Below are 23,313 nucleotides of genomic sequence, written 5' to 3' on the forward strand. Positions count from 1 at the left end.
TTTGTGTTATAATTAGAGATGCTCGGGATCAGTTTTCGGAAAACCGGGCCCACCCGAACATAGATGATCCGAGTACCGAGCTGAGCCGCCCTCGGAACTGAAAACGAGACAAAACATCATTCTCGCGTCGTCGGATCTCGCAAGTTAAGGATTCAATAAGTGCAGCCCTCCACGGAGACCCAGCCCCATGGCTCACACAGAAACAGGTTTAGCAGTGTTCTTGTCAATCTCCAGTCTCCAGTGACATTGCTCAGTGCCATTGCTCACACAGAAGCAGGAGGGGTAGCAGTGTTCTTGTCACTCTCCAGTCTCCAGTGACATTGTTCAGTGCCATTGCTCACACAGAAGCAGGAGGGGTAGCAGTGTTCTTGTCACTCTCCAGTCTCCAGTGACATTGCTCAGTGCCATTACTCACACAGAAGCAGGAGGGGTAGCAGTGTTCTTGTCAGTCTCAAGTGCCATTGCTCACACAGAAGCAGGAGTGGTAGCAGTGTTCTTGTCACTCCAGTCTCCAGTGACATTGCTAAGTGCCATTGCTCACACAGAAGCAGGAGGGGTAGCAGTGTTTTTGTCAGTCTTCAGTCTCCAGTGACATTGCTCACACAGAAGCAGGAGGGGTAGCAGTGTTTTTGTCACTCCAGTCTCCAGTGACATTGCTCAGTGCCATTGCTCACACAGAAACACGGGTAGCAGTGTTCTTGTCACTTGACAAAAATTGACTGGAAATTATTGGAAATTAATGTTATTAAGGTTAATAGTAATATAGGACCAAAAAAAGAGCCAAACTATGTGATTTTAGCATTTTGTAGCAATTTTTTTTTTAAAAAAAATATAGATCCACAGCCAGAAGCAAAACACGTGATGGCGGTTATGCCAAAACCAAAACACAAAGTTAATACAGATCCAAAACCAAAACCAAACACGGGGGTCAGTGAACGTCTCTAGTTATAATTGAATCCCTATTAAAAAAAAAAAAGACATCAAAACATTTTTAGGGCAAAATATTCTTTTACGCTCAGGAAATAAATGGTTCTAATGGAACCTTCACCTGGAAATACTGCAATGAGAACCCGCTGTTCAGTATAACCAGGCACTTTAGATTTTTGTAAACAAGTACAATTTTTAATACTACTATTCCCAGAGCACACAGCTTAGAGAACAGTGCCGTTGTATATTTAAGTTATATACGTAAAATAATTGGTGTACAATATCTGCCTTTGACCCCTTACACATCGCTGCACTATCTGGGAGAATTGCCGTCCAGGGAGTTGTTTTCAAACCATCGCTAAGTCACTAACAATACCCAGCAAAATGAAGAAACCATTAAGATGATACATTACTGGCACTGGACCCCAACAAATTAAATAGAGCGTTCCCCAGCGACCCTTAGACTTATTTTTGCAGCTGCAATAAACAGGACTCAGTCCTCTATATTTGGCGGCCTTGTGATCGCCTCTTACTAATTTTGTCGAAATCCATGAACTTGATTAGGCGGCTTTTGTCCATAACTCTAAGGACACTTATCCGTTCTCCGTTCGCTGTGTGCTGGGGCTGAGAGCTTCCACCTTAGATTTACATGACGGTTATTTAGTTCAGTATGTTAGTCTGGTAGTTTCACATGGCTGGTAATGATTGGCCACTGTGGTATTATCTTGTTCCCCTTTCCCAAACAGGATGACTACAATATACCTGATTCACCAAGGCCGGCATTCTGACCGCAACCCGCGTTCAGTATTATCCGCACGTATTTAGGCTTTGCGTAGTCCTGAATTCATCAATGTGCGGATCTCTGATTATGTGCGCTGATGAATTTGGGTGCAGGGCTGTTCTGTTCAGCTCCATTACACAAGGCTCTGCTTTAAAATGTGTGGGGTGCCCCCTCCTAACAATACTAACCCTTGTGCTGCCTGCCTAGTGCTGGTAGTCGCAAAATCGAGAAGTGGGGGGGGGGGGGGGCAGGGGCAAACACAAGGCAGGATTTTTAGAGGGGGGTTTCCACACCACGCCACCAGTGGGTGTGACCAGCATGCATGGGGTCGTGGCTATAATATAAGACAGTGCTTGGCTGCTCTCCAACTCTTCCTATCCCCATAATATACATAGGCAATGCTACGTGCACTACTGTTAGGTGCACACAGCTCTCCCTTTTCAAGCAGAGCCGTGTGAAGCGGGAGCAGGGTCCAGCCACCTCAATTATACAGTGCCCCAGGCTTGTATGGGGGGTTTCCAGCCGCTACGAATCAGGCCCTGTGTGTCTACTGAAATGTCTGACCTGTAGCCAGGAAGTCAATATATGACCTAAAGCCAAAGAGCACCACATACGGTCCCCGGGCCCCTGTTAGGACCCCATAACAAGTTCACTGTTACACAACTGATATCAAAACTTTGTTTTACATGTGTTAAAAGAAGTGGGCTCTATCGGGAGAACATGTTTTAAACGATTAGTAGACATTTACATATTTTTTAATAATGTCAATTTTAGGCGTCTGGGTGAGTAAATTAATCACCGTTAGTAGAAATATATGTACATGACCCTTTTTAATCTTTAAACTATATATATATATATATATATATATATATATATATATATATATATATATATATAGTGATCCTCTCTGTTATCAGGAGCACACACATTACCCCTTCCCAGAATAAAGCATTTCTTTCATGTTATTGTTCTGGTAATGGCATCTAAGGAACGGCTTTTTGCCCTTTAATAAATCAGCCTGTGAGTCCTATACATAAAAGTACCTCTTATGGATGGGCTGAGACTTGTGGGCCAGCGCTGTGTACTTGCCCTCCAGGCTAAAATTTGCCCTGATGTCACCTTACCTGGGTCTATAAAAGATCCTGCTTCCTAGACTGTACTGACTGGATCCTGATTTCTACATTCATTTGTCCATCTCTGGTTTAAGAACCTTCCTGCAAATAAACACTTATAATAAACACTAATAGACCCTTATAAAGTACACGACAGAGATCCGAGTTTTTACAATCTGACTCCCATTCACATGAACTCTGCTCAGTTCATAATAAAACCTCATTCTTTCTTTATTGTGTTAAACTGAGGACAGTTACAGTAACACAATACAATTAATCATGTTAAGAGGTGTTTGGATTCTGGGAGAGAAATAAGTGTAATGAATTATAGATCATTTGCACAGTACGCTTTTATTTTTCATATCTACATTTGCCAGCAGTAGTCTGCGGTTATACGCTGAGCCAGCTTGCTTGGATATAACATCTATGGGCCTCTAACGGGCCATTAGCTAGGTGCCTAGTATACGCTGCCCATTGTTCTTCACATGCCAACCACTGTGCCAATAACATCTTGCATGCCATCCACTGTGCCTGATGCCCCACACATACCATCAACTAAGCCGGGTACCCCCCAACATGCCATCGACAGAGCTGGGTACCCACAACATAACCTCAGACTATTACCGAACCAGGTGTCGCCCACATGCCAGGCAGTTACCACCCAGGATGCCGGAGGCATCTGGTAGTAATGGTCCTGGGCAGACATAATTAATAAGCTTATAAAATAGAAACAGGACCATCAATTTCATCCATTCATAAAGAGACGTGGCTAACGATAACATTGTTTGGCTAATGTTGACATTATCCTGTTATCACAACGTAGTTATGTATCTCTCTCAATGAAAGTATCCACCACCACCTGGGAATCCCCCACTCCTTCAGCAACGCAGCCCTTTTTCATCCCATTATTACATCTGTTCTGGGGGGTGGGGAATGGTTTTCCCACTGACCAGTTTGTCAGGAGGGCTGGGGAGAAAGTACAATTTGCTTTATACGTCCCCCAATGTGCCTATAAATTCCATCTTGGACTAATCACTTCCTAATATCTCCAACCATTTCCAAGACTTTTACAGATCTGAGCGTTGCATTATCTCCGTAGCCGCAGGAAGTGCTGAGTGCAGATGCTTTGTAAAGTGGTGATAATATGAGACAATAAATTATTTCAGGAGCAGAGAGAAGAGCTTGGATCCAGGTGCTTCCTGGCTGTTTATTCAGGGTTTTATAGAAGGTAAACGGCTCTGCATCTGCTGAGTACTAAGGCAGGTTCTTATGGTGATACAAAGAGCGGTGTAATTACCAATAGCTAATAAAGATGTCTGTTCTAATTGCTTCAGATCTGGGACGTTGGAACAATTTCTGTCTCACTTTGTTATTCCTATAAACATTATCACCATCAGACAGCTTTGATTTACTGGCTTATACACCGTTCGGCCACAGCATTAAAACCAATGATAAGTGAAGTGAATATCATTGATTATCTCAGTCATTACAATGGCACCTGTCAAGGGGTGAGATATATTAGGCAGCAAGTGAACAGTCAGTTCTTGAAGTTGATGTGTTTTGGAAGCAGGAAAAATGGGCAAGTGTAAGGATCTGAGCGACTTTGACAAATTGTGATGGCTGGACGACTGGGTCAGAGCATCTCCAAAATGGCAGTTCTTGTGGGGTCATCCCGGTATGCAGTGGTTAGTACCTACCAAAAGTGGATATATACCTCACCTGTAAGTACTGCATAGTAAATACCTTACCTAAAGATAAACTCAATTGGAGGTACTGCAGGGTCTAAATTTCACACATGAAAGTATTGTTTACTATTACATTTGGACATTCCACTCAATTAATTATCACTTTCTTTTTTTCTCCTAAAATACTGCTGGTTTAAACCTGATTTATGCCTTTAATAACGTAAGACAGTAAAGGGACATCGTGTAACAACTCTACATAGTGATCTTTTATTTACATTAGACCATGTCAGCATTCTGCATAGGCCACCCCAATCTGCCTATGTCTGGCTGGCTCCACCGGGAGAAAACATTTATAATCCCACCGCTGACACCATCTTGCTGCACTAAACCTCTTTCAGTGGAATACTAGGCGCATGACTTCACATAGCAGATAGAGACATGTTCCCATGCTTGTGTATGACCCTCTATGACCCTCTAGATGACTTAGGGGTTACCTGCAGCACAGGGGACGAGCCAAAGTTATAGCCTGCCAAATGAGCCACTTCAATACAACCTGACCTCATTTCCCATTCCTCCTGCCACTACCACTGGGAAACTGCATGTGACAGACTTTCCATCAGCTGGGAAACCACAGATTCCTTGTATATCTGTATTTTGCTGATGTTACTGAGAAAACCTGCACATACGGTTCTTTGGGAAAGAAGTAAATGTGCTCGCTTTGCATATTAAGGAATAAGATTTTCTTATTGATCCGGGCCATAATGTGATTTTTCTCTGCCTGTTAAACACAATTGTCTCCCTGGGAATATGCATCTTCCAGATGCGAGAGACAGTTTAATTAGCAGTGCGCCGTGCAAACACGCGGCTGCCTGCATTAAATTCAGGCTGGTGATAAACACAATGAATGCATTACACTCTGAGTTGTAGGGTATTAAGAGACCGCATTAACCAGTCCCCTCTCAGCTTGAAATTAGCTTCAACCTGTAGTATCTGTTATGGAAGGAAAATAGTTTTTCAAGTGAATCAAATATAGTAGACAGAATGACATTATTAGGACTAAACTATTTATTATGTATGGGATTTGTAGGCATTTGTATTATTGGGTATTAATGTCCCCTCTGTATTTCACAATAGACAAAGTATATTCCTAGGGATTCTAAGGAGATCTGGAACATGCACTCACATTTATATATAAGCCAATACACAGCAAGCATTAAGCGGGGAGGCTTATAATTAAGGACAAGATAAAATAATGAGATTAACACAAAGTCACAAGCTGTGTTTGATCCGCCACTGATAGTTGGGGTTTATGGCAGCTGTGGTGTTTTACTCCGAAAACATACTGGTAGGTTAATTGGCTGTTATCAAAAATTGACCCTAGTCTGTGTGTCTGTCTCCCTCTCTGTCTGTCTCCCTCTCTGTCTGTGTGTGAGGGTGTGTCTATATTAGGGAATTTAGACTGTAAGCTCCAATGCGGCAGGGACTGATGTGAGTGAATTCTCTGTACAGCGCTGCGTAATTACTGGCGCTATATAAAAATAAATGATGATGATGATGATGCAATGTTTGCAGCCATAGAAGCGAGGTGCATGTATGCGAACATGCTAGTTAATAAGTGCCATTGTCCTGCTTTCAATTGTCACCATAGATAGAGATCCCTGTTACCAAATTTTGGTGCCGGTCTTCCAATCTTGTTTCCAGTTTCGACTCCGGCAATAAATACTATTCCGATCCTAGCACATCTTCCTCCGGAGATAATTCTGAGTTTCTGCAAACTATTTCCAAAATTAATTACCCAGCCTTAAAGAAATAACCATTAGCAATGCTAGCATGGGCCAGTTTTTTGGGGACTGCAAGATCCTGGATAAGTGACAACAAGCCTCGGCCAAATCAATATGGGGAGGGGGGTTATCTCTAAACCAAAATAAATTATCTGACCATGGCGTTCCCTTGTCAAAACCCAGCATTTACCCCATTGTACATTTTCCTTAAGCTATATCAAGATATAATAGGGTGGTCTTATAAATGGGGGGATGGCAAGGGTAGAAACCTTCTGGAGCCCGGTGGCTCAGTGGTTAGCACTTCTGCCTCACAGAGCTGTCATGAGTTCAATTCCCGACCATGGCCTTATCTGTGTGGAGTTTGTATGTTCTCCCCGTGTTTGCGTGGGTTTCCTCCGGGTGCTCCGGTTTCCTCCCACACTCCAAAAACATACTGGTAGGTTATTTGGCTGCTATCAAAATTGACCCTAGTCTCTCTCTCTGTCTGTGTGTGTGTATGTTAGGGAATTTAGACTGTAAGCTCCAATGGGACAGGAACTGATGTGAATGAGTCCTCTGTACAGCGCTGCGGAATCAGTGGCGCTATATAAATAAATGGTGATGATGATGATGATGAGCCCACAAACTATTATCAACAGAAACAGAAATTTTGAAACAACTTAGAACTTTCGGAGTTGAGGGAATTCTAAAGTTCTGAATCCAGGGGGCACGGCGATGGGGGCTCTTTCTAATTCCTCACTTTGTGATTGACAGTTGGTAAGTTATTATATATTACAGTTATTAATATATGTATTAGCTGACTGAATGTTTGATATAGATACAATACAGCCACAACCTGGGATGCACTGGAGCACACAGCCAGCTGCCTCTCTACATTGAGCTGTAATTATATTTTTCAATTAAATTTTGAATGAATGTATATTTTTAAAGGTTGCTCATGGAACCTGCTGTGCTGAAAATACATTTGAGTTGCTCTTTGTTGAGTGAGAGAGACCCTCTCTAACGATGCTGCAATTGATGAGCCAAATAAAAAATGCTAAATATAAACGGTGTCGCTGTCTGCAATCTGCTTATTAAAAAAATTGACTCCTTCGTTGATGAATGAACAAAACGCTCTGAACAGAGCATCTGCCTCTTTGTGACTTGGAGCCCACTGTTTGCGCAGGTGCGCCCACTTTTTCGGAAGTGTACAGACCTGTACGTCAAGATGGCCGAGTGTGCAAAATTTAGCTACTTCCGATGGGAGGTGGGGCGGCTTTTTTTGTTACCATTATCATTTGACGTGACCAGACGCATTCATGATGCCCAAATAGTCATGTAATATTTAAACACTAAGGGGCATATTTACTAAACTGTGGGTTTGAGAAAGTGGAGATGTTGCCTATAGCAACCGATCAGATTCTCACTGTCATTTTGTAGAGTGTACTAAATAAATGATAATTAGAATCTGATTGGTTGCTATTGGCAACATCTCCACTTTCTCACATTTACAATTTAGTAAATATACTCCATAGGGTTCTATTCACTAATACAGTGTAGTAACAATCAATATGCAGCACTGTTGTTACCGTTGCAATTTACCATGCTGGGGCTGCTCGGAGAGCCCCCCCTCCACAATTTTTTTTTGCTATTCACCAATTTCACCAACAGCCTCAAGCTGCTGGCGAATGGACTTAGTGTTGGCACTTGCACTGGTAACCCAGCGATTTAACGCCATCCTGTGATGACCAAAGCTTTTTGCATCTTAATAAGTTGATTAGTGATGAGGTCTATGGGGACAGTGGTAAGATAATGGGGTTATTCTCCAGTGTTAACACTTTCTTTAATAGCAAAATGTGGTGAAAGAGCGTTTTTCCGGCGTTTATGGGAAATTTTCACTCTTCGCTGCTTGTTAAATAGACCCTTAGAAGTGACACGTGTAAAACAAACTTTTCCAAAGTCTCGTCAATCTCACAACTATTTTAAGTAATAAATTAGCTGGACCAAAAGAGGATTTTAAAGCTAGAATTTACGAAAGCAGATGGTCCTATGACATAATTGTCTGCTCTCCTGGAATGTCTGGCCACTTCGTTAGTAAAGTGGGTGGGGGCGGGGCTAATCGCAGCATCTGACCCCGCCCCATGCTGTAAAAGGCCAAATTTGCCAAAGTTTAGCATAGGGCGATTTGTGTGGCCACGCCCCCAAAGTTGGCAAGTATGTCCTATGCATATAGTAGTCCACAGGGGCAAATGCAGGATTTCTAGAAGTGGGTTTCCACACTACGCTGTGAGTGGGCGTGACCAGCATGCATGGGGGCGTGGCTATAATTTTAGACAGTGCTTGGCTGCTCTCTAACTCTTCCTATCCCCATAATATACATGGGCAATGCTGCGTGGACTACCATGCACCATGTGAAGTGGGGGCAGGGTCCAGCCACCTCAATTATACAGTGCCCCAGGCTTGGAGGGGGGTTTTCAGGCTGTAGGAACCCCCCCCCCCCCCTTCCCTCGGTTTGCCTATGGTCCAGACTATAAAATGAAATTTCCAAAACACAATCCTGCAAAGGTAGGTGCAGTCTAATTTTCCTGGGATACTTTCCAAACTGGGATTTGATAGTTCACCTATAAATGTGAGTTGCGTTAGCAGGCACAGTTGCGTACAACAATACACATTTGTGCATTTGCGATTTTGCACTTTAATGAATAAGATTTTGAGCCACAGGAATTGTGAATATGAATTAAAAAAGCACAACACAACAAAAAAAATTGTGTCCTCTTTCCAAAGCTTTGCTGCCAATCCCTGTTAAAAGTAGGGGTCAACCTCTCTAAAATACAGTTTCATGACATTAGCAAGTGTTGCTTTTTCTTACTGTACTTCTCCGTTATGCTTTCCTAATCCAACCCGGCAAAGCATTGGTTAATTCCCAGCTTTCGTTCCGTCCATGAAAATGTGTTTGTGGTGTTTGCGTGGAAGATTTATAGCAACGTTCCAGCTTACAGCGGAGAGTCACTCTATCTCTATCCTGCTGCGTGGAGACGTTTCTGTAATCATAATATTCTACTCCCTAATATAACCCCGTTACTGGCTGCCACGTGCACATAAAAACTCATTTAGGAAACGAGAGAGGCGATGGGCACTTATCCCTCCTCATAGTGTGAGGCGCATAGATAATCTGGATCCCATTGTTACTGATATTGGATCTCACTCAATGAGACATTTATAGCTATGGTTCTCAGCCGAAATGCTGTCATTTCCCTGGCGCTGTCAGCTATGTCACCCACGAAGGCTTCCAGCCTGGGCCTACAGATTACATATAAAATATTGCTTCTTTTCAAAGCAATATATGTTATGTACATCTTGTCTGGCTGAGAGGTACAAGGGGTACTCTGGGCTATGAAGAAATTTTGGTATCTAATGCCAATTCGGCCTCCCGGTGTCTATACTATATTGCTTTCTAGAAATTAAATTTCACAAAGACTTGGGGTATTGTTAATAATCTGCAATATTTATAAACCATTAACAGATTACGTAGTACTGTACAATTTGTAAGAGGTTCACATACATAAAATACTAATGCAAAGGGGTGAGTGAGGTGACCTGGTCTCTAGAGCTTACAATCTACAGGGAGAAGGGGAACAGATGAGATGCAAGGTGTGGGCCAACAGGCTAGAAGGATGTTAAAAGAAAAATAGAGAAGAGGATGACGATCTAAAATGCGTTAGTGGAAGGTTCTCTGAAAGCCTGACACCCACTGCCGATGGTCTCGCTGCGATGGGGTCACGGGTTCAATTCTGACCAAGGCCCTATCTGCGAGTTTGTATGTTCCCCCCATATTTGCGTGGATTTCCTCCCACATTCCAAAAAAACATTCTGGTAGATTATATGACTGCTGACAAAAATGGACCCTAGTAGTGTGTGTCCGTGTGTTAGAGAATATAGATTGTAAGCTCTGCTGGTGCAGGGACTGATGTGTATGATTCAGTCTGCTCTATCCAGCACCGCTTAATATTATTGTTCCAAAGCTCATTGACCCGGACTAAAAATCTCGTTCAACAATGGAACAATGTCGTTCCAATTCTGCGGTCTGACTTCACTCGATGGTTATGACAGATGAAGAACACAGATTTAAAGGTAAATCGTGTAAAACATGTATAGTGTATACACAGTAATTGGCTGATCGGGACTTTCAGTCGTTAGGAAAATCCTTAACGATATCGCATCAGGAGAATTTTTCTGGAGAGTATACGCAGCCTAACTATACCACATCCCTACAAAACTCACATAGACTGTTTCTTGCAAGACAAAGGGTCCGTCAGCCACGGGGCAGAAATATGTACAAGTCCCTAAACATTTCCAAATACAAAGATACAACAGATGTGTTAATTAGAGAATTTCCAATTACATTTACTATATTATATTCTTATTTCAGCTCTTCCATTGGATTTTTGGCTCCCAGAATGTTGATAACATGAAAGAAATTAATTCGGAAAGACCGGTCTGTTGGCGCCAATATCCCGGTGTCCTGGAATAAGATGACCTTATTCACTTTGATGATTGTATAATTGTAGGTGCTCTGTGTCATCATCTCTCGTTTCCTACGGTAATCAGCTGTAAAAATGGCAGAATACAAAATATAACAAGATCCAAACAGGGAGATAGTAAGAGAACCAGGGGGAAGGAATCGAGGCTAAATCCTGAGACACGACGGGTCCAGAGGAGCGGTTTTATTATTCCGCACAATAGTCCAAATCTGGTTTTAAGTGTCAGAAATAACTGTTTTGTTGTAAGTGATCCGCTAGTCCTGTATAATCAGAGCTACTAGAACAATATAGGGCCCAGCCAAACCGTCACATCACCCACCTCCTCCGCAGCCCTCTGTAGCATTCCGCTGGGTTCCAAAAGTACAATGTGCCAAGTTTTCTCATGACGGCAAAAACGTTCTATAATTTGAGGAAATACATTCTTCAACTTGAAATTGGTCAGTCGTTAGGATTCCTGGAAGCACAGAATATATCAGGAGATGAGTGACGTGTTAGTGAGGACAGGGCTGCATGTGACAGGGTCAGTGACATGATGTGAGGAGGGGAATAGAGGCAGCAGGAAGCCACAGACTGGGAGTTATATAGTGGAAGGAGCAGGATCGCCAGCAGCACAGAGTATATCAGGAGATGAGTGACGTGTTAGTGAGGACAGGGCTGCATGTGACAGAGTCAGTGACATGATGTGAGGAGGGGAATAGAGGCAGCAGGAAGCCACAGACTGGGAGTTATATAGTGGAAGGAGCAGGATCACCAGCAGCACAGAGTATATCAGGAGATGAGTGACGTGTTAGTGAGGACAGGGCTGCATGTGACAGAGTCAGTGACATGATGTGAGGAGGGGAATAGAGACAGCAGGAAGCCACAGACTGGGAGTTATATAGTGGAAGGAGCAGGATCCCCAGCAGCACAGAGTATATCAGGAGATGAGTGATGTGTTAGTGAGGACAGGGCTGCATGTGACAGGGGCAGTGACATGATGTGAGGAGGGGAATGGAGGCAGCAGGAAGCCACAGACTGGGAGTTATATAGTGGAAGGAGCAGGATCCCCAGCAGCACAGAATATATCAGGAGATGAGTGACGTGTTAGTGAGGACAGGGCTGCATGTGACAGGGGCAGTGACATGATGTGAGGAGGGGAATGGAGGCAGCAGGAGGCCACAGACTGGGAGTTATATAGTGGAAGGAGCAGGGTCCCCCAACAGCACAGAGTGAAGAGTGTGGTGTCAAACTCACTTCTATATGAAAGGAAGTTCATAGATATAACATTTTATATTTGTATGTCATTTGATCCAGGAGGTCACCATGGCTCTGTTGCTTGCACCATTTGTATTAAGCTCAGTCTGTCCGTATGAACGTGAACAAGGAGAATTTTCCCTGTGAGTCATTGCTCATTTTGGAAAGTAAATTATTGAAAAACACAAATGAAAAACTGAATAATATATCTTTTTTAAATTTATCCCACATTTCTTTAAGAATATTTAGTTTTTCTAACGTTTTATTTTTGCCTTATATGGTCTCTGTATTCTCTGCTCACATAAGTTATAAAAATCTTAAATAAATGCGTCTGCGACACATCTGATCGGAACCTGGTCACACAACGGCTGAGGCGCCTCATTAAGACCGGAGAGAAGACGAGGAAAGAACCGAATCTCCTTCATCCTCTCACTGGAAAAATAACTAAGTTGTTTATTGCACTAATTTGGCTCAGAGTAATTCTCCTCCTCCGGGGATAATTACTGATTTAGAATATCCTTGTTCTGTATTATTCTCTCCCCCTATCTGTGACCTGACATGAAAACTCCTAATGAGATCTACATCTTAGCAACCATATAATGTGATTACATTAACCCCTCGTCTGCTGGGGAATCTCACTCTCTGTTTCCACAATAGTAACAATGTAACTGTAGGTTCTTTGTATCTTAATACTGTGATAGCTTCTTACATTGATGTTCGGGATATTGTACAAAACAAACAACTATATATATATATATATATATATATATATATATATATTTATATATAATGTGTGTGTTTACTAGGCCTGGGTTATTTATTAAAAGCTTTCATATTTATAAATCAAAGCTTACAGCCCCACCATTCATTCAAATTTGAAACAAAATACAATATTTAGTCTTGTTATACTGATTACATTATTGGGTAGGTTACTAATTGAATAAACATTATAAAAAAAATACAGGATTTTGAAAAAGTGTATTTCCCCCTAATTTTCTCTATATAATAAACTAAAAAATATATATTTATTTCAGTATGCTTCCAAAATAATTCCTTTTTCCTCCCGTGATAAACAATATAAAATTTACTTTGACAACAACGAAGAAGTATCTCTGACCAAACTTCAACAATTGTCTTTGTCATGATGAGGAGAAAAGTTTCGGACCTCATATAGTGATTATCATGTATCTCAGGACTAAAGCAGGTGAGATCCTCTGATTAGTGATCTGTTTATTTGTTGCAGTTCTCTGTCACTTGTTGCAGCTGTAAAAATTACAGATAATCCTCAGTTATATTGGAGCGACTCACAATAAGGTGACTTTGCTTAACATATAATTAATGTTTGTTGACAGTTAATCCAAAGGGACTTTAATAAGAATTGTTATGTCAATACTATGACCGCAATGTTATACGTCATGTCCCTAATAATGACTGACTGATCACTCTCCTCTTCCTTCCTACGTAATTAGTGTATCTCAGTCCCCTTTGTATTAAAAGGCTTCCCAATACTAAGGACTCTAGATCGTCTTATTTTCTCTCTGGGGCGAGGACAAATTTCCTGAAACACTGTCCTGTTACTATCTCCCAACATCACCCAGGATATTGTGTTCTGCTCAGGTTTTCCCACTTAATTTCCAATTACAAATAATCTGTGCTTAATTAAAATATTGCTGTTAAGTACCACTTTCATCAGTTATTAATTACACTTTATAATCCCACCCATGGTGAAGGCGCAACTATCAAATAAACATCTTTTATATCACTTTTAGAATGAACAATGCGTCAGTATAGTAGAATATTTCATATTTTACCTCTGGTTGTCCACAGAAGCCAAATAAGCCTTAGATGAGATATATATAAATCTAAAGTTAATCTAGGACAGTGTTGGCTAACCTGTGACACTCCAGGTGTTGTGAAACTACAAGTCCCAGCATACCCTTCCAGCAATAAGCTGCTATATATTGGCAAAGCATGCTGGGACTTGTAGTTTCACAACACCTGGAGTGTCACAGGTTAGCCAACACTGATCTAGGACTTGATAGCTTGATTTTTACGCTGAAATTTAAAGTTGATCTAGGACATACCCTACCCCAGCTATAAATCTGTCCCCACATTTTACATTTACCTCCCCCTCCAATGCAACATGGTTTTGCCCAGGTGCAAAGTTACTCCTTTTTTATGCTTTACTCTCTTAATGACTCAGGCCCGGAGAGTGCAGAGGATTTATGTTTTTTTTGTTATTTATACAATGTAAGTCCCAGCTCTATTATTCTTTAGTTTTTTACATTCATTAATTCCAACTTGTGTCAGGTGAGTCCCAGGTCTCCCATGGCTGCTAGTGCTTGGGAAAAACTTACCTTTAAAAGCTGTGTGCAGGTAAGACTTTAGTCCAGATAAATAGCATAGTATGTGATCATGTTAGGACTGACCAGATTGGGAAGACTTTGGCGTGAGTTGGTCAGCTTAATGTATATTGCAATATGCGGAACAGTCCCTGTTTTTTTATATAGAAAATTCGTTAGTACAGCAATAATTATGTATTTGTAGAGTATCCCTGTTTTTTTGTCTATACAATGTGGGCATCCCCCCTCTTGCACCCCAGTCTGTACATGGAGAGTGCAGAGAATCTATGTTTACACATGTCTATCTAACACACACACACATATACACACACACACACATATACACACACATGCACATTGCAGAAAAATGTAAGATTTAGGCAATATATAATATTTCCAGAATCAGTAATATTACAATATAATGTCAATTAACCATACTGTCAGTCATTTATTCTAATGTTTGTTACCCACGACAATGGGTTATTTTTCGGCAGCTAGAGGTCGGGGAACTGCGCTCCCCTACGGCGCACAACATACATAAATTACACATACACACAAAAGTCTGAATATATTTAGCGAGAGATAAGAGGAGATGCCTGACACCACAGTGGCAGAGAGGACCCTCAGAAGACCCTCTAAAATGTCATCTACTGCCGCTCGGAGTCTTGTTGTTATCTGTCTGTTCACACTGCCGAAATATAGTGTAAGATCAGGACAAGGACGAGATTGGTGACAGGGTCACTGCCAATCAGTAAGAGAGCACAGGACCGGGCTGTAGCTGGAAGCATGTCTTTGTCTTATTGTGATTGGAACATACACAGTACATAAAGAAAACATATATAACAATATTACTATACTACATAATAATTACAAAGTAATTATTCTGTGTTTTTGTAGCTGTACCGATACAGTGTTCTAATATCTGCCCAGTTTCAATTTCCACAAGACAGTTCCAATATTTGTAGGTCAAAGAGGTGTTACTGCAGGAAAATGGGTGGGGTATTGCTGGAAATGGGCGTGGTGCTGCTGGAAACGGGCGAGGTAATGATCAATAAGTTTGGTTTGGGCTTCTTCTTTGTGCTGATTTCAAGAATATTCCAGTTATATCAGTATACTTATGAAGCACATTAAATTTAATTCATATCAGTTAGCCCTGGCTACACACAAGATGCTACTATCTACACTGAAATAATTAGGTTCTTCAATCAAGGTTTTATTGGCTTTTCAAGTGACTGGGTGGCAGAGTTTCAGAAGTTTTCATAATTTTATCACATTTTCCCTTATATAAGACAACTTAATAGGGACAAAAAGTTGAAATCTCTGTCTGCTTATTAATTAAGTTACAAAAACAATCAGTGATATATTAGGGGTATACTAGTATAGTAAGGATTGAGGAATATGGTTACTTTAAGAAGAACTCCACCTTTATAGAATTCTGTTGATTTGTTCATTTTCATTGGTCTTAGAGACAACAACAGATTTTCTCTATAGAAACAACTCTATTCAATATACGGTCTACAATGTGCAGAATTGCAGACGGTTTGTCATCTAAGAAGACACGGGCTGTTTGAGGGTAAAACAGTTCTGAAGTTCCACGTAGGTATTTTTAATATACTGTTTATGTTATTATGTGTTTAGTGCTTTGTGATGTTGGTAGTTATGTTGGCTGCCCAATTCCATCACAGACCCCGCCAGGGCAGAGAAAAGGGGTCCCGGGGGGGGGTTACTTTTTCCAAAAGACTGAATGAGCACTTTAGTGTCCTAATTGTCTAATGAAATTTAGGGACTTGCACAATGCTGCAGCCAGTGTGTTTTTGATTTTGTCCTGAGACTATCAAAGCCTGCTGTAAGCCAAAAGTTTATATTTAAAGTAGACGCATCACCTACACTCCGTGGAGGCAGCCATTTTGTTGGATGATCCAAACTCCGCCTCAATGCCTTAGCCATGGAACTAGTTTGTAGCGTAGGCTGCGTTCCTATGAACGTTGGTTCTCTCCCCAATATGGCTGCCTCTACTGCGTGTAGACTACAGGTGTAACCACAGCTGGAGGTCTACTAAGTGCAAAACTCTATTGATATAAGAGGTGAGAGGTCACAGGGGCCAATCCATCCTTCATGTACTTCCTGTGACGTTCACTGTGCGGCCAAAGCTACAGGAAGCAGTTGTATGACTGGAAATCCTGTGATGCCAATGTTATACACTCAGGCTGGTCAGGTGTAAATAACTGTCAGGCCATGTCTGTACAGGAGTTCTGAAACCACAAACAAATAAAAAATATATAATTTTTATTGTATTATGTAAATTAAAATAAAATTGAATGGTAATTTCTGTATGTATTAAATCTATCACGGTTGTTCCTCTTTTTTTGTTTTCTGCAGTTCCTTCCTGTAGCCTACAGATATCGCTATAGCTACAGCTAATGATGAAGAGGGGTAGTTGGCGACTAACGGGCCTATTTATTAAAAATAGTCGATAACGATTACTTTCTATCTCAGCGATATCTGTTATCGCCGCCATTTATCAATAAAATATCCACAGCTATACTGAGCTGTCTCTGTGATCTTGGCCCATAGAGGTAAGACTTAACTTACTGCTTTGTCAGGCCAGTCTAGGGGGGATATACAAGTCGGTTGGCACAATAACGATAAAAAAGAATAGTAATATATCAAATATTAGATAATAATAATAATAACAAAGGAATTAGATGAAATATGGTCCATCTATGTTCAGACAAAGCACCAAGATGTTGACGTTCCTCTGTTGTTTTCAGTAAATAGAGGAGAGGTAGAAAAAAAATACAATTAACAAAATGTAGGAATTTAACATATGCAAAGGCTCATTTACTAAAACTTGGCGCAAAAGCGTCAAGTTGATGATTAGCGCATTCCACTTTTGAGAACCGCCCCTGTAAAAATTCTCTGTACAATCTTTGGTCTAAAATACGTCTCATTCCAGCCTCAGTTATGTCTTGATCAAGTCATTACACATGTCACTATTGTGGCGTTAAATGTTTTAATTACATTGATAGAATTCTGCCTATCCTTGCGCTTACCCAGATGAATTCCCACAGAATGCATAGACCAACGTCCGATCTATAACACCATTGAGGTTGGGGGCTGCTAATTTAAATGTCATTGCGCACACTTATCAATGTATTTCCCATATAAATGGTTATATTCTCCCAAAAGTAGCTGTATAATGTCACAAAACACAATTTGTTTTGTTAGACAATATTTTTACAGTTTCATAAATGACTGTTATAGAGTGACTGAGTTATTGGGGGTGAGGAGGGCGGGCGGTTTGATGTTAAAATAAAATCCATAATAAGTGCATTGCCACTTGAGTACAGCAGATGGCACCGAAATGCCTATTTTTACAAAAGGATCCTGTGGTTTAAACTCTATTCTAGGGCAGGATTTATATCGTACATGTGTGTCTTTAGCACTTATAGCCTTTTATGCATATATCGGTCTAAACAGCGTCCTATACTCTCCTATTAGTTTTGTACCTTGATTTTCTGCACTTACTGCTTCAAACATAAGGGGCTTCATTCATCAAGAAACGCAAAAAAAACTTTATGAGCGTTTTACTAAAAATAAATTTAAGCTCCTTAATGAACCAGGCCTAATGCTTCTAAACGCGGCACAACAAGAGGCTACTGGAATGCGAGTGATCGTCTGAGCAATAGAGACAGGAAGGGACAAGCAAAACGATCTTGTGTACAGAGACAGCAATTGTTCCCGGTCCAGAGTTTAGCTCAAGTTCCCCACCACATAGCAAGATATTAATCTGCTGTTTACGTCAAGTGGACACAATATCTGTAACTCGGATGCCAAAAAATTAATTAAATAAAAACTAGGGCAGCGTGGATACTTATTGAAACATTTCCCGACTCTACAGATAACACACCCTCTTCTGGGTGAGAGAGAAATTCTACCGCTGACTTTCATGCAGTGTAGTTTTCTGTTGCATAACAGGCTCTAGTGATGTCTGGACGTCTGTGCCAAAAAAACAAGTTACTATATTCTAGTAATAGGCTATTTGCGCAGATTTTCCTACTGGGGAAATTCCAGGAGTGTTCCACTGATGTTATGTCAACAGATCTCAAACTGACCTCGGACCCCGAGAGAAGAGATAGAAATAAAGACCACATCAACAGAATCATTAATAGTTCTGGGCAGAGTCTTAGTAGACACAATAAAAAAAAGTTGGACGCACTTGGAGTTTGTGATGCTAAATTTGCATTTCCATTACGGCGCTGCTCACATTGTTTATATCTGCTTAAAGGAAACACTCCGCCAGGTTCTACATTGGCTGCTTAATTGTTTATTACAAAGTGGCCTGCACAGTATGTAATTAGCAGAAAAAAATCTGCCTCCCTGATCGGCAGTTCACATGGGAGACCGTACACAATTTAACAGTTCTCCAGTCGTCATCTCTCCTCAGATGCAGCGCTGTCCGTGTATGGAATGGCCTCTATATCTCTTATTGCATTTCACACAATACAGTATGGAAACTGGGCTGGTGACACTAGTAGGGTGCGTGATCTAATGTCTTGATTGTTATTGTGATGTCCCTACACTGGGTACCATCCTTAGACATGTATGGGGGGCAGTTCCCAGCTTCTTTTACCTGTGAAGCTGTTGACTGCTGCTCCTCCATGTTTGTAATGGGCTGAGGGTGGGCGTGGCTTGGCTGTGATGTCATAGTCCAGCTACACACTGGCTAGAATAGGAGAATCCCGCCCACTCCCACTTAATACTAGGTAACAATTGGGTGCGGCAGTGCTGAAGGGGGGTTTTCTGTTCAGAACCCGGTGGGAGGGCTCCTAGAGTGCCCCCATCTCATACAATGGCATATATATAAATAGAATGAAAGTCTCTGAGTCGTCATCATCATCACCATTTATTTATATAGCGCCACTGATTCCGCAGCGCTGTACAGAGAACTCATTCACATCAGTCCCTGCCCCATTGGAGCTTACAGTCTAAATTCCCTAATACACACACAGACAGACAGACAGACAGAGAGAGAGACTAGGGTCAATTTTGATAGCAGCCAATTAACCTACCAGTATGTTTTTGGAGTGTGGGAGGAAACCGGAGCACCCGAAGGAAACCCACACAAACACGGGGAGAACATACAAACTCCACACAGATAAGGCCATGGTTGGGAATTGAACTCATGACCCCAGCGATGTGAGGCAGAAGTGCTAATCGCTGAGCCACCGTGCTGCCCCTCTCTCCCTCTCTTTTCCTCTGCACTGCCGTATTGGTAACCACAGGGGCTGTGTGCACAGCATAGGGGGTAATAAATGAACATTTACCCTTCCCCCCACCCAACTAATGGTGCAATTAGTGTATAGGGGCCACTAGGCTGGCACCTTGTTTCCCCCCAACCTATAATCCAGCTCTACATATCCCCATGGTGGGTGGGATCGGAGACGCAGACCCCGCAATCCTCTGGACCTGGGTGGGCAACTCATCTGCCCCTATTGTAATCCTCCGTCAGCTTTGTCCCATTAGTTTACCCACATATGTGGTAAATTTCAAAACTGAGCCCGTCACTTGGCACTCAGGCTAAGCATCAGGATTCATTGGTCAGCTTAAACTAAGCTTAATAATAAAATAGTATAAGCAGAGACTTCTGGGAAAAACGAACCAGATAAAATAGTTGTTATACTCCCTGCAGTTTCTGTGCCGTTGTGTATATTTCCTCCCTATTCGAAGAGCGGATGTTTCTGTACCTGGTGATCTGTCGGGGAGCAATATTCTCTCTCGCACAGACAGCTTGTTTTATTGGGTGACTTGTGGTGGTGATGTCATCTGTGTTGGTTACATCTGACTTAAGTAAAAAAATAGAACACAACTGTTTCAATATTGCCTAAAAAAAAAATGAAAACCCCAGACAAGGGGGCAACAATTACCTGCCTGATTGCGCCATATGATACAACTTCCTACTGCCGTAACCAAAAGAGCATTGTGTTTCTGTCTTAGGGCTGCATTATTACTCTGTATACGGTTTAAAATTCGCAAGAATGTTGCACACTTATAAGGGCAAGAAAACTGTTTAGAACAGTTGTTAACAGTGGTTTAAATACTATGGGGGGTATTCAATTGACTGCAAGTTGTTCTTTTTTTGCCCGCTGCGGGTTTTTGACGCCAATAGCTACAGTTTTGAGTTAGCGCAGCTGGAAAACTCGTCCAATTCAATTGAAAAAGAGGGAACGCTGCCCCCCGAGCGTTAAAAATTGTGTTTGCGAGATTTTAGGGGCGTGAAGGGGAGTTTTAACGCGGTCATGTATAACACAAAAGAACGGTTTTGCATACATTTCCATACATTAGATTACATTACACATTGATAGTATATACATTACAGTACTTTCTTTAGCATATTTTTCAATTGAACTATTTTTTACCATACAATCATCTATACCATGTCAAAACACATTACTATATTCATATTTGTACCAAAAACATACATAAATATAATTAATTAGTGGGGGGTTTTTATGGTTTTTTTTATTTCATTATTTTTTCACAAGAAAATCAACTTACACAAGTTAGGCATTAGTGATAAACATAAGTTTAACTTTTTTTCAACATTATTACATGATCTCAAAAACTTTTCAGAGTTTTTTTTAATTTTTAACACACCCCAAATAGGTGCGAGATAAAACAGCATATTTTCCTGTCTAACGCGCCGCGTTAAAAAACAATTGAATTACTTATAACGCGGCTGCCTCTTGCACACCCTATACTTTCAATAGACCTTCTACTGGAGCGCGAGAGGACCGTTTCATGAAAAAAAAACATGGCGTTAAAAATGAAATTGAATTGCAGGTAAAGTTAACCCGCTCAAAAATGATAAAAAAAAAAACGTTAAAATGACTTAACGTGGTCAAAAAAAAAAAACCTTGCCGACAATTGAATACCCCTCTATGGGTGAAGTCGGTGGCCACCCCCCCAACCCTTCACCTCTGAGGCTTCTGTGGGAGATCTCCTGCACGTCTCAGGGCCCCTTCATCTCCCCCCCCCCGCCCCCTCCAAAGCGGCCCCGTAGGGTACAGCTACATCACCAGACACCTACACAAACTTTGCTATGGGACCTCGGGAAGCAAGGTTGATAGTATGATAAATCGTGTAAGAGTGTGTAAGCTGGGGTACAGCTTTATGGGGCGACCTATGACCTCTCAGCTACAATAAGTCCTGTTGTGATGCCTCACTTTCTGTTCTGAATTCTTGCGCACCAAAAATGAATGATTAGTATTTGGCGTTATGTCACAGCGGGATATAAACAAACCAAGTTCCGGATAATTTTTCCACTCATTGAAAACATGTTTTCCTCCAGCCCAGAGGAACAAGAACACAAGGTGTATATATAGAGAGAGCGAGAGAGAGTCAGCGACCTCTCCGTTTCCCTTTCGGCTATTGGATGGGGTATTATTTTGGTGACAAGTGAGGAAGTTGTCTCTCAAACTGCACAACATGTTTTCAGAAATTAGCCATCTGCAGGTCAAATGTTATTCCTCTAAAGTGGCTGAAAATAAAAAAAAGAAATGTCCTATATCCAAATCCGCTTACTTTCCTCAACGCGGAGAGAAGACAGCTGGCGCCAAAAACATATTTGTGAATCTTGTTTTTCACTTTTTAATTGTTGTTTTACTTTTCTTTAGACCTTTGGGGAATACAAGGTAACGATTAACATGAAACCATTGTATTTATGAATTCATATCATTTCTTGCTAACAACATGATATAATACAGGCTATTGCCTACTCAAGTTGAACCCCAGGACATAGAATTTTCATACTGGTTAGTCTCCTCTGAAACAAATATAGTACATATATATTTATAAATAGATAATGTGTGCATACCTCTTATCAGTCCCAAATTTAATGAAACCCTCACAATTTATTTAGCCGAACTGTGTCGAAAAAAGGGCACGTTCTCGTCCAGAACGAGTGTTGATTGACTGGATTCTGGGGATGGTTTGAGTGAATTTAGAGATGGTTTTGTTTGGCATAAATTGTCCTGAATTTCCCATCAGGAACGTTGGCATGTAGTTATGTACTAGGTGTAAAAATTATTTTGAGCAATAATAAAATCATATTTTCTAGAAAAGCATTTAAAAATTATTTTTATTTACGTTCAGTTTTCTTAATTTTCGACATTAGATCAAATACGTTATATTGCATAAAAAAATAACTTTATCATGACTTACTTAGAAAGGGGTTATTCTTTTAAGTTTCGTTTGTAAAAACAAAACAACAATTAACACAATACATATTTTTTTGTTAATATTTTTTACATTTTCTACTATTAAAAAAAACAAAACTAATCTTCATTGTGGAGTTTTGTTCTTGGAGTCATTTTTTCACAAAGTAATTTTTATAGATAACTTCCATTGTGAAAAACAAAAGTTTTATACTGTGTGTGTGTGTGTGTGTGTGTGTGTGTGTGTGTGTGTGTGTGTGTGTGTGTGTGTTTGCATTGAGCACAACTGATAAATGTATAATGCACATTACATTTTTTTAATTCTAAATAAGTTTAATGAGGAAGTATAAAGATTTCTTTACTTCATTAACACTAACACCGGCATTGCTTCTTTTCTTGTACAATGTACTTAGCGTCGTGGAGGTTGTCTAAGCACATTTGAAATGTTGTTGCCCATATGCAGGGAGGAGGGGATAGACCACATGATGTACTCATTCCAATTGAATAACAGTCAACTACACCACCAAGGAAGAATTAGCCTCTATTGATAACTGACATGTCAGTTGGTATTACAACAGGTGCTGAAAGGAAGTCGTGCCCATGAATCACATGGTGTTAAAAGTTTATTATTGAAAATTAAATTGCATTTACAGGATATCGGTGAATATGAGCATATCAAATAACCGGTAACCCAATTTCAATTTACTGTAGTAATA

The 23,313-nt window shown here is 40.8% G+C and overlaps 2 protein-coding genes across 2 annotated transcripts in view; both read left to right on the plus strand.

The window, feature by feature from the left end:
- The window catches only part of CCDC174 (coiled-coil domain containing 174), a 72,931-nt gene extending 62,132 nt beyond the window's left edge, over positions 1–10,799 (plus strand). The window contains exon 12 of the mRNA XM_075183679.1: positions 10,695–10,799. Within this exon, the coding sequence (XP_075039780.1) occupies positions 10,695–10,796 (102 nt within the window). The 3' untranslated portion in view covers positions 10,797–10,799. The remainder of the gene's footprint in view (positions 1–10,694) is intronic.
- LSM3 (LSM3 homolog, U6 small nuclear RNA and mRNA degradation associated) overlaps positions 1–23,313 on the plus strand; it is a 491,439-nt gene that overhangs the window by 390,572 nt on the left and 77,554 nt on the right. The window lies entirely within an intron of this gene.

Source organism: Mixophyes fleayi, chromosome 8 (assembly GCF_038048845.1).
Source record: "Mixophyes fleayi isolate aMixFle1 chromosome 8, aMixFle1.hap1, whole genome shotgun sequence".
In the NCBI taxonomy this organism is placed as follows: domain Eukaryota; kingdom Metazoa; phylum Chordata; class Amphibia; order Anura; family Limnodynastidae; genus Mixophyes; species Mixophyes fleayi.